This window comes from Fukomys damarensis, unplaced genomic scaffold (assembly GCF_012274545.1).
Source record: "Fukomys damarensis isolate Sample0158 unplaced genomic scaffold, DMR_v1.0_HiC HiC_scaffold_23, whole genome shotgun sequence".
In the NCBI taxonomy this organism is placed as follows: Eukaryota; Metazoa; Chordata; class Mammalia; order Rodentia; family Bathyergidae; genus Fukomys; species Fukomys damarensis.
In genome coordinates this window covers 9,315,799-9,327,883 of record NW_022900935.1, presented here as the reverse complement: position 1 = coordinate 9,327,883, position 12,085 = coordinate 9,315,799, and the positions used below count along the sequence as shown (strand labels likewise).

General features: G+C 48.1%; 1 protein-coding gene across 1 annotated transcript in view; it reads right to left on the bottom strand.

The window, feature by feature from the left end:
- Window positions 1-12,079, bottom strand: part of Ifnlr1 (interferon lambda receptor 1) — a 19,729-nt gene extending 7,650 nt beyond the window's left edge. The window contains exons 1-3 of the mRNA XM_010625945.1: window positions 11,993-12,079; window positions 8,097-8,220; window positions 431-615 (exon numbers count right to left, since the gene is read on the bottom strand). Coding sequence (XP_010624247.1) covers window positions 431-615; window positions 8,097-8,220; window positions 11,993-12,050 — 367 coding nt within the window. The 5' untranslated portion in view covers window positions 12,051-12,079. The remainder of the gene's footprint in view (window positions 1-430; window positions 616-8,096; window positions 8,221-11,992) is intronic.
- Between the last annotated feature and the right edge of the window lie 6 nt (window positions 12,080-12,085).

Here is a 12,085-nt window from a genome sequence, read left to right as displayed (position 1 = left end):
TTTTTTTTTTTTTTTTTTGGTACCAGGGATCGAACTCAGGACCTTGCGCTTGTGAGGCAGGCAGCAACACCACTGAGCTAAATCCCCAGCCTGCAGGTGCATGTTCTATTGGGTATCAGGCTCCACATTCTTCAGCCTTTGAACATGGACTTGCAGCTGCCTCCATGGGGGCGTTTAACCTTCAGTTTTTCTCATTTGGAGGCTTCTGGTTTCTTGGACAGAGAAAACTGCTGGTTTTCCAACTCTCTGTTCTGCTGATGGCTCTTGTGGGACTGTTGAGTCTCAACAGAATGAACTGAATCTCTTTTTGCTGCTTTGATTCTATAGGTTCTGACTCCTTGGGGACGCCTGACTATGTTGACGAGCTCAGATGCCACTGAGTACGGCTCCCATGTGAGGGCCCCCCACTTGGTCCCTGCCCCACGCCTACCTTCAAAAAGGTAATCCAGGTACCGGGACTCTGCCCAGGGTGACCTGGCACTGCCAGAGGCTGCCTGCACGCGTCCCTTGAACTTGATGTACAGGTCCTGTTTCTTCAGGCACATCAGAGGACACACCAGTGCCGTGGTTCCCAAACACTTTCCCGCTCTTCGCCATCGTCTCCGGTTGGAAATGCTGGGTGAGGAGAGAAGAATATGGGCCATGGACTCAGCCTCTCTAATGAAGAAACTTAGCAAACATGTGATCCCCCCCCCCCCGCCTCATCCATCCATCCATCCAACCAGAGACCTTTGGCTGGGACAGAATAAGCACAGTCTGATTGGAAGCCAGGTAGGGAATCCTGGCTCTTCTGCTCACTAGCTACTCGACTGTAGGCAGATCGCTGCCCCTAAACCTCAGTCTCCTCATCCACAATGCCTCTCTCACAGGCTGTTGTGGTGGCTGCTCTTGCTAGTACTCATGAACATTGCTCTATTATTATTATTATTTTTTGGGTACTGGGGATCGAACTCGGGTCCTTGTGCTTGCGAAGTAGGACTGGCTGTGTGCCAGGCACCACGCTGCGTGCTGTGTAGCTGTCAGAGTGTGGCATGCAGGTCCAAGACTCCAATCTCTTGACACTAGGGTTAAAGGACATTGTTCCAGAAACTAGGGAATAAGCATGCACCACAGATGAAGCTCTGCCCTCAGATGTGGCGGGGGCAAAAGATAAGAGTCAGGCCACCGAGATACCAGGAGCTGGTAAGTACAGCGATAAGAGTGTAACGTGGGAGTGACTGCTTTCAAAGACATCTTAGCCAAATCCAGGAAGATGGTAGAAAGCTGAGACCTCACTGAGGAGAAGGAGAGAGCCAGGTGAGGATGTGTGGAGAGGAAAAACAAGGACAAAAATCCTGTGATGGGAGGAGCTTGACTTGTCCAGAAAAACAAAAGGCCAAGATGGCAGGAGCCCTGAGGGGAAGGGAGGGAGGGCTGTGGATGGTGGGGAGGTCAGGTGGGGCCTGGAAAGTGTGAGTAAAGAGTTTGGATTTATTCTAAGTGTGAACAGAAGCCACCAGAAAGTTTGAATAGGGAGGCAGGTATGATCCTTGGGCTTGCAAGGCAGGCGGCGGAACCACTGAGCTAAATCCCCAGCTGTCTCCCTCTTCTTGTGCTACTTGAGGACCCTGGCTTTGGCCCTTCTCTCTGTGAAGACACAGCAAGAAGGCGCCATCTTGGAAGCAGGGAGTGGCCCTCAACATATGTTAGCACCTCAGACTCAGGAGCTGTGAGAGGTAAACTGCTGTTGTTTCTAAATCTCCCAGTCTAAGGTATTTTGTTAGAGCAGACACAGACGGGAATTGAAGTGCTATAACTTAGATTTTTAAAAGATCTCGCTGGTAAACCAGGTGAGGGCTGTAGCAGGGATTCAAGAGAGATGGCAATGGAGGCTGTGAGAAGGGCTGGGTTCAGACTGTATTTTTGAGGTAGAACTGACAGAAGTCGCTTGCGGGTCAATTGTGGGTTGTGAAGAAAAGGAGACTCAAGGATACCCCCGAGTTTCAAGTCTGAGTGGTGGGTTAATGGAGAAGACAGAGAAGGAGTTGATACAGAGGACAGACTCAATTCCTGTTTTGTATCTCGCATCAAGAGTTATGTGAAAATTAACAAAAGAGGAAGTGGTGTATTTAATGTGAGACAAAACATAGGCTTCAAAATCTAATACAATACTAAAATAGTCACCATGTAAGTATAAGGGACGCTATTTACCAGGAGCACAGAAAAATTATAACTTATACAGGCCTACTGAACATCTCACACTTTCTTTCTTCCTTTTTTTTTGTGGTACTGTGGATCAAACTCAGGATCTTGTGCTTTCCAGGCAGGTGTGTCCCCAGTCTGCTTTTTTTTTTAAGGGGCTTTTGTTTTCTTTCACTTTTCATTTTTGGTACCCTGAGTCAAACCCAGGGCCTTACACTTGCTAGGCAGATGCTACACCGTTGGCTCTCACACTTTCTTTCTTTCTTTTTTTTTTTTTTTTTTTTTTTTTTTTGGTATGGGGGATGGAACTCAGGACCTTGCGCTTGTGAAGCAGATGGCGGAACCATTGAGCTAGGCCCTCACACTTTCTAAAGTGACAACTGGAAGGAAAAAAAAAAATCAGTAAATAGATATAAAAAAGAACAATTTCAAGTTTAGTGGCACATACATAGAACTGACTGAAGAATCGCATATGAATTATTAACAAAATATTAATAATTACCAATAAGAGTATAGCAATTCTCAAGAAATTTCAAAGAATAAGAATTTCTTATGCCGGGGATTTAGCTCAGTGGTTCCAGCATCTGCCTCGCAAGGACCCGAGTTTGATCCCTGCACAAAGAAAAAAAAAAAAAAGAATTTCCTCTGACTGCAGATTAATCCAGTTAAAAATCAATAATTTAAAAAAAAAAGAGAACCAGAGGCAATTTGAAATTTAAAAAGTGTGTTTAAAAATAACTCAGGATCAAAGAAAACATTATAATGAGATTGGTAAGTGTCTAAAACTGAGAGACATGGTTGAGAGTCCCCCAGCTCATTAGACTGCCTTCTGTGATTTCTACTGATGCTGCATGGGAAGCACTCTGCGAGAAACTGAAGCCATACAGTGACTTGCCTTGAATTTACTGTGCAGCCACGTCTGCCCTTAAACTCCATGGTGACCCTCCTGCATTGACCGCCCAAGCGCTATAATTACAGGAGGCAGTGTCCTTTGAGGATGTGGCTGTGACCTTCACTATGCAGGAGTGGGCTTTGCTGAATCCATCCCCACAGAAGCTCTGCAGAGATGTGATGGGGAAAACCTTTAGGAACACGGCTGCTACAGAAATAAACTGGGGATCAAGGTGAAGAAATATTCCTTTGGACTCTAGATGCTAACGTGGGCATGACTGCAATCCCAGGACTTGGGACACTGGGGTAGCAGGATTGCTGCAAGTTTGAGGCCAGGCTGAACCTCATAGCAAGACCCTGTCTCAAAAAAAAAAAAAAAAAAAAAAAGGTAAAAAAGAGAGGGAAACAAAAGCTAAAGTGATAAAATTTCTAGAAGAAAGCATAGAAGGAAAAATGACTTTGCGTTGGGCAAATGTCACTAGGACACCAAGGTGTCGATCTTCCAGGGCTGACATAAGACAACACCAGACTGTGTGGCTTCAGTGACAGAAAACTTGTGAGGCTGGAAACCTGAAATCAAGGCACTGGCAGGTTGGTTGCTTCTGAGGCCTGGCTCCTGGGCTTGCAGATGGCTACCTTGCTGTGTCCTCCACTGTGTGTGTGACTTATATGGCACTTAACACTTGTATTTAAACAGATAAAGCACTCTTATGACTCAGCAGGAAGAAGAAAATTGACCTAGCTGGGTGTGGTGGCACGTCTGTTATTTCAGCACTTGGGGAGGCTGAGGCAGCAGGATTTTAAGTCTGAGTCCAGCCTGGGCAATTTAGCAATTCAGCAAGACCCTGTCTCAATGTGAAAAAAGGTTAAAAAGATGGGGATGTAGCTCAGTGTGAGGGCCCTGGGTTCAATCCCCAGTACCATAAATACACACACACACACACACACACTCACACACTACTTGATAAAAATCAGCAGCATACTTGGATAGTCACTCCACAGAAGAAGACACAGGAGTGTGCAGTGACCACACGAAAAGATGTTCCACACCACTGACCATTAGGGAACTGCTTGGGAGCCAGGTAATGGGTAGAGGCTGGAAGAATTTTGAGGCACACATTGAAAGAAGCCAAAAAGAAATACTACCACGCACCCACGCATGGTTAAAACCAGAAGGACTGGCACACTAGTATCGGTGAGCTTGTAGAACAACTGGACTTCTACATTGTTGGTGGGAATGAGCGATGATATATAAACAGGAGACACTCTGGAAAACCAGTTGATTATTTCTTGTTACGCTATACATTAGAAGATTCTACTCCTGGCTCTTTATCCAAGAGAAATAAAAAGGAAGGGCTGGGGATTTAGCTCAGTGGCACCTGCACGCACCTGACAAGCACAAGGTCCTGAGTTCAATCCCCAGTGCCAGAAAAGAAAAAAAAGAGAAAGAGAGAAAGCAAGAAAGGGGGGGGGAGAGAGAGAGGGAGGGAGGGAGAGGGAGAGAGAGGAAACCAGAAATAAAAAGGAATGAATGAATGTATGGAACAGTGTAAGTAAATTTCAGAACCATGTGCTGGGTGAACACAGCCAGGTCCAAAAGGCCACATACTATACAAATGTATTGGTTTGAGATTTAGGGACACATACATTTAATCCCTGGGGTCAGAAAACAGATCTATATGTCTCTAGATCTGGAGATGGGGTGAGGTTGAGTGCAGAGAGGCACACAAGAGCTTTTGGATGTCATGGTGATGTTTTATATCTTAACTATGGTGGCGGTCACATGGGTGCATATGCTTGTGAGCACTTGTTGAGTGATACTTAAAATAGGGCATTTTGGGCCAGGGATTTAGCTAAGTGGTGCTGCCGCCTGCCTAGTAAGCACAAGGTCCAGAGTTTGATCCCCGGTACTGAGAAAAAAAAAGGGGGGGCATTTTGCTATATGTAAGCTTCAATTTAACCTTGTTGATTTAAACAGAAAAATTCAATCTAACAAGGATACAAAAGAAGGGGCTTTCTCAGTTATACACATGTCATTTAGAAAGAGACTAGACTTTAACTGCAAGTAAATGTAATCAAGGTAAAGAATATAAACAAGCTGTTAAATAACCTTGAACACAGAGGCACACAGAACTTTGAGGTATCCGGTGAAATCTATTTAGAGAACAGCACAGATCAAATAAATAAATAAATAAATGGAATTTGAGAGAAACAGATAAATATTGAAGACAGAAAAGGAAGATCCAACATACAGATAATATGAGCACCTGAAGAAGAAAATCAAGAGAACAAAACAAATATTTAGAACAACAATTTAAGAAAAACTTTCCCTAAGTTAAAAAAAAAGACCAGAAGTATATATTAAGAGAGAATATTGGGCTGGGGATTTAGCTCAGTGGTTCCACTGCCTGCCTCACAAGCATAAGGTCCTAAGTTCAAACCCCAGTATGGCGGGGGGCGGGGAGGGAGAATATTAAGCCAGGTGTGGAGGTGCATGTCTGTAATCCTAGCACTGTGGGAGGCTGAGGCAGGAGAATTGCAAGATTGAACCCTGGACAATTGAGCAACTAAGTGAGACTCTGTTAAAATAAAAAATTAAAGAAGGGCTAGGATGTAGCTGAATGCAAAGGCCGTAGATTAAATCCCCAGTACCACAAAAGAAAGAGAGGTAGGGGTGGGGGGAGGAACTGAATAAATATGTCACCTCAGGACAACCAACATCAACACATAATCCAGTAAAATTATTGAATTTTAAAGAAGAAGGAACAAACATCTGGGCAAAAAGAGCCAAGAATCTCTAAGAGGCTTTTATGCATATTTTCAAATAAAGAAAATGAATAATGAGTAATTATAGGTCATTCGAATTCTATAATCTCCCATGTCCTTGAGAATCAGGATTTTAGTGTGAATGAAAGAAAATACAGATACCACATAGAAGCCAGTATGAACTCAGATATGCTATCTTAAAAATCATGCCTGTGTATGTCCACGTGATATATGTAGGTCCCCGTTCATTGAAAAGACCCCAAAGCCCCAGCTATGTAGATGGCACAGCGGACATGCAGATTGTGGTCTTTAAACCTCCTCTTACTGAACAGAGAAAGGCCTCACTGCAGACTTCAGGTCAGGAATGTACAAGGTGAGCCTGGCATGTCTTGCAGTAGACAACAAGAACGATGTCAAAGATCACAGAGTTAAGTTAAAAGGACAAAGGAGCCACCTTGAAGAGACCTGCTAGCCAAAGACAGGGAAACTGAGGCTTCACTGTATCAAACAAGTTACAGTGGACACCGTGAGATGTGCCTAAATATTCGAGGTCATAATGCTAATGATAATAATAACACTATTTAGTCACTTTTGGGAGAAGATAGAGAACCAATTCATTTATCTTGAAAACTCATAAATCAATGGAAGAAAGGCAACCATTTATCCTGCCTTGCCTATTTGAGCCCCCTGGATATCAAATAGTAGATGAGTGGATGTATGTTTTTATAAAATAATGCAATTAGAATATCACCATTTTGCAATTCTCACAGGTGTTGCTTTTTTTTTTTTTTTAGATAGGGTTTGCTATGCAGGACAGGCCTTAAAATCAGTATTCAAGGCCCAGGCTGGCCTTGAACTCACAGAAATCTTCCTGCCTCAGCCTCCGGAGTGCTGGGATTACATGCGTGCACCACCATGCCCAGCTTCAAAGTTGTTTTAAAAAGTATACAAGAGAGGGACCGGGGATTTAGCTCAGTGGTTCTGCCACCTGCCTCACAAGTGCAAGGTCCCAAGTTTGACCACTGGTACAAAAAAAACCCCAAAAAACAAAAAACATAAAAAATATAAAAGAGAAGAGAAAAATCACAGAGGTCTAGAAGATGGGCTTTTAACTCCTTCGTACAGTTATCCTTCCTACACTACATCCAGCTGAAGGATGACTGAGCGAAATACACCCTTGGTGCCTCAGTCTCCTCATGTGAAAGGGGGCCTGGACACTTCCTGACGGGGCTGTTGTGAGTTGTGAGGTGAATATAGTGAACGTCTGACACAGGGCTGGGTGAGTAGCTCAGTGGTAGAGAGCTTGCCTGTGATGCTCAAGGCCCCAGGTTTGATCCCCAGCACCTTAAAACGATCAAACCACATTAGTAATGTACAGACACAGTGCCTCGCCCCAGCATCCCGTTAGGCACCCCTTGCTTCCTGGTAGGGCTCTTGCTTTGGAAAGACAGTGAAGGAACACGAAGAGTACAAGCTTTGGGATCAGACGTGGGTTCCTCCTGCAACTTGTAACTTGCCTCCTTGGACCAGTCAGGGCACCTCTCTGAGCTCACTCCTCTCACCTCTAAAACTTGAAAACAAGTCCAGGAGGAGGGAGTGAACTATTGCCCCCAGCCTGGTCGTACTAGGTTGGAACCTGGGGGACACAGCAGCTCTGTCCCCTTCCTATTTCCTCCTTCGAGTCCACACAGATCCTGCTTCTATCCTCTTCCTGTTCTGCTGAAGAGCTCCTTATGAGTCTCATGGATATTCGAAGATAGTGAGTCTGCTTTCCAATTTTAGATCCCTCTGGATTAGTGGTGATGGCCTGGGCTTCCAACTTGGGAAGGATCCAAGGCTCTGCCCAGCTCCAGGGGCAACTATGTTTCTCTAATGATGCCCTGGTGGCCAGGCTATGCAGGAGACGGGAGACAGCGTCCGCCCCTCGGCCATGTGGTTACCCTCACTGATCAGCTGGAACAACTCGAGAGCCTCATCCGGGCACTCAAGCACTCTGTCTCCCGGTCTCCTGACCTTCGTACGTTACCTAAGGTCTGCTCCAACTTTTCTCAAAGATTCACCCAACTCCCGGCAGGCCTGTCACCTGTTCACTGTTTTCCATGCCACATCATCCCCACTATTTCCAACTTTTATCAAAAGATCCTCCCCACATACCTGCTATATGCCATCACCTTTGGAACCCAGAGTACCACTGGTGACTGCCCTGCAGCTGAGCTGCTCCTCCAGCCGCCGCCCACAGCCCAGAGGCTCCTGCTTACCTTTGATAGGCCACAAAATAGGTCACGTTCTGGGGGTTGCCCAGCCCTGGGAGCCACATCAGGTACACACTGAAATTCTCAGAGAACAGGGTCACATTTTGGGGAGGAGCTAGATGGGGTCTCCCTGTGGGGAAGAAAGAGGTCATGAAGACTGGAGCTCTTCTCCCCCCCCCTTCGGTAGTGGGGATTGAACCCGGAGCCTTTGCACTGACCCACATCCCAGCCCTTATTAATTTTTACTTTGAGACTGGGTCTTGCTATGTTGCTAAGCGCTCAAGCTTGTGAGCCTCCAGCCTCAGCTTTCGAGAGTGTTGGGATTCCAGGCCAGCACCATCACACCACTGGGAGGGGAGCTCCTAGAGCTGAAGAGCGGCACAGCAGGCAGCTCCTCCAACTGAGGAACTGGAGCTGTGGCTGGCTGTGTTTTGGCTTCTTCCTCTTCCCAGCCCCCAGTGCCATGACAGGAGTCCCCCTCCTCTGTAGCAGCTGCAAGTACCCACAGAACCCCACCGAGTGAGAACCATCTCTGCTCCCCTCCTGATGCCGGGGGTCAGAAGCCCCAGGGTCTCAAGGAGAGGAAGTTTCATCTTGCTCTCTGTGCTCCTGGTGCCTGCCGTGCACCCAGTGGGTCCACAATACGGACTTCTGGAGTGGATGAATTCTGCAATAGCCAGAATCCCTCCTCACTGGCCTCCTAACTGGTCCTCCGGCTTTCAACCTAGTGTGATGGGAACACAGCAAAAGTTGCTACGTGAGCATTAGTAACAGCCACACACCCACAGAGTGGGCCCTGGGCCAGAGAGGAGAACTTGGAGGCATCGTTCCCATCCGCCAGACTGGGCTCCAATTGTCCACTGGGTCCCTGTTTAAACAGCCCATTCAGGTATTTTCCCATGAACTTGAAGTGGTCCCCAGTATACTGTGAGTTGCTCTTTGCTCTGTCTGCCTGAACCCCTGTTCCTTCCTCACCTGACCTGGGGACAGAGAACTGTGCTCTCCTTGCCCAGGATCTGTGAGTAATAAACCCCTGGTCTTGTTTCCTTCTGAAATAAAGCATTGAATTTGCACCTTCTACCTGAAGAACAAGGGGCTCCCCCAGACTGGACTCTCCCTAGGACACCAGGGAGAAGTAGGCCTGGCTGGGCAGCATATAGTGGGCAGACAAAAGCTGTAGCGCATCTGCGAAGATAAACACATTTTGTGCATGGGGGACTCCCAGCTGGGGGCTGGAAAGACAAGATCTTAGGGTAGCTGCCAGTGGAAAGGAGCAGCCCATGAAAGGCATGCAGAAAACGCCCACAGCATTTCCCTGGAGGAGGTGGCTGCTGGCACTCTTGCACTGGAGCCCAATTTCACTGGGGGCCCTCAGAATACTATGCCCCCTCTGTCTGCCCTCTACACAGCAGCAAGGGCTAAGACAAAAGTCTGGCCTCGCCTCCTTCTACTTAAGCCCAACTTCCAGCCATCAAGTCTTCCCCGTCACCACCAAAGTGCCACCCACACTGGCACGCTCCCCTCCCCTTGCTCTCTCCTATCCAGCCGTGTGGCCTCTGGCTCTTTGGGGGCATCAGGCCTGCTCCCTGGCTGGGCCTTTGCATGTGCTCCTCCCTCAGCTTGGATGGTGCTGCCCTGTAAATTCACCTGCCTCACCTCTTGGCTTCTGTCACTCTTGAGGTCCCAGGGACGTGTCCCCTGCCCGTCTTCCACTGGCCTTTACTTCCCTCCTGGACACCTGGTCCTTCTCATTGCTAACTCTCACCTCTGAGACGTGTAGGTGATTACACCACTCCTCAGTTTCATGCCTTTGCCAGGAATGAAGTCCACACTTCTTATCAAGATGCAGGGGCCTGGCCCAGGGATCAGGCAAACACCTCCCTCACCCCTCCTCCCAGACTTCCTTCGTGCTGTTCCCAAGCCACCACACTCTTTGGATGTCTCAGACACAAGAGCCTTGGACTGCCTGGCATTCACCATGTACTCTTTGAAAGACTTGATTGAAATGTCGCTGCCTCCAGGGAGTCTTCTGCGATATCTCTAAGAGGTGGCCATGCTGGTGATGGCAATGACAAATACAGCAATGGTAGCTAATGTGGGTTGTGTTCTGCCCACGAGCCTGGCTGTGCCAAACACTTGAACTGAATTTTCTCTCTGAATCTTCACCACACCCCTAGGAGCTAGGTATGCATTATGAACATTACAGGTGGGAAAATGGAGGTGCTCTCCACATCAATGGAAGAGCCAGGATCCAGATCCAGGCCTGGCCAGCTCCAAAGTCTGAGCTCTGGACCTCTGACCCTGCTTCCGTCTCTAGGTTCCCATGGGGCCTATGTGGCCTTATTTGCCCACTGTTGACCTCTGTGTTGCAGGATTTCCGAAGGGAATGCTGCTCCACCTCCAGCCCTACAGAAGCTCACAGTCTGGGAGAGTCTGAGCCCTGCACTCTCACTGGGCTGGGATGGAAGTCCATTCACACTGCCCAGCGGCACCAGGGAGAACAGGCCCAGTTCTGGGTCAGCTCTCAGCTCAGCTAGCCAGCCTGGGCTGTCTCCCTGACATTTTATTTTATTTATTTATTTTTGGTATCAGGGATCGAACTCAGGACCTTGCACTTTCGAGGCAGGTGGCAGAACCACTGAGCTACATCCCCAGCCCTTCCTGGCATTTTAGAATCAAATGTAAGTACTGCTTCCACCCACCCTTTTCCCTCCATGGGAACGGGATCATCACAGTGGCAACAGTTGCTACTCTCAGTTCCTGGGCTGTCCAGCAAGTGCCCAGCAGGAGGCTGGTCCATGTCCAAGCCATGTGTAAGGTGTTCCAGGGGCAGGATGGCCTGGAGTTTGAGTGTGGCCACCGTGGAAAACTGTAATTAGAGCAGCCACCATCTGCTGAGCCTTCAAAGCAGCCCCCACCATATGCAAGACCTCATTCCATCTTTGGGGCGAAGAGCCCTAACAGGTAGGCAGCATCCATTCCCCTTTATGGATGTGGTCTTGGACCCAGAAGAAACAAAGGTCAAATCATCTGCCTGAGTCTACGAAGCCAGTTTGTGTGGGGGACAGAGGACCCCCCCCCTTATCCCTCACTAGCTGCAAAAGCACTGCTGTCCTGAGGACGGACTGCCTGGCTCCCTCTGCCCACCCAAGGTCCAGCTGGCCAGCTTCAGCCTCAAGGCCCCTCTTGGCCCCTCAAACCCCTCTGCAGGGTTTGTACTGTCCTTGTGCAAGTCTCTTAACTGCTCTGAGATTCTGTTTCCCCATCTGCAAAAGGAGACTGTCTACTTTAGAGGATGCCTGGATTTCAAAGCTTAAATAGGATAAAGTGGCACCTGATTAAAGAAGTTGCTCAAAAGAATGTTGGTTTTTAAGTTTTTTTTTTTCAGTACCAGAGGTCGAACTCAGGACCTTGTGCTTGCGAAGCAGGCATGGCACCACTGAGCTATATCCGTAGCCCTTTATGATATTTTTTATTAGTTCGTGGACCCTCTGGCTCTTTAAACTGCAAGTCTAAGACTAGGAAGATAAGGGTAGGAGAGCACTTTTGGGCTTGTCTCCTCCCTAGACCTAGTTCGTAAGGTGGGAATTTGGTGGTTGGGTCCTAGCCACTGGTAAGTCAGGAGGACTCAGAGAAAAGGTACCTTAGAGTCACAGGCAGGGTTCAGGCCTCTGTGTGTGTGTGGGGGGGGGACATGGTGCCTCAGTCTCCTTTTCCCTACTAGAAAGGGGTCGTGTGTCACAGACGTTGAGACTTTAGAAGGTGATTCAAAAGCACTTTTCAACTCCACTGTCTGTTTCTCCAGTTCACGTGAACCGGGAATAGAATTAGAAAGCTAGATTCTCTTCCTCCCCAGTGGCCCGCGTCCCCTCCCGGCCGATCGCGCACCCCGCAGTCCTTACCTTGAGCTGCCTGTAGCAGGCAGAGGAGCAGGGGCGCCCACCGTCCGGGTCCCGACATCGTGGCCCCGGGGGCCTCCCGGGCTCTGCCCTAGT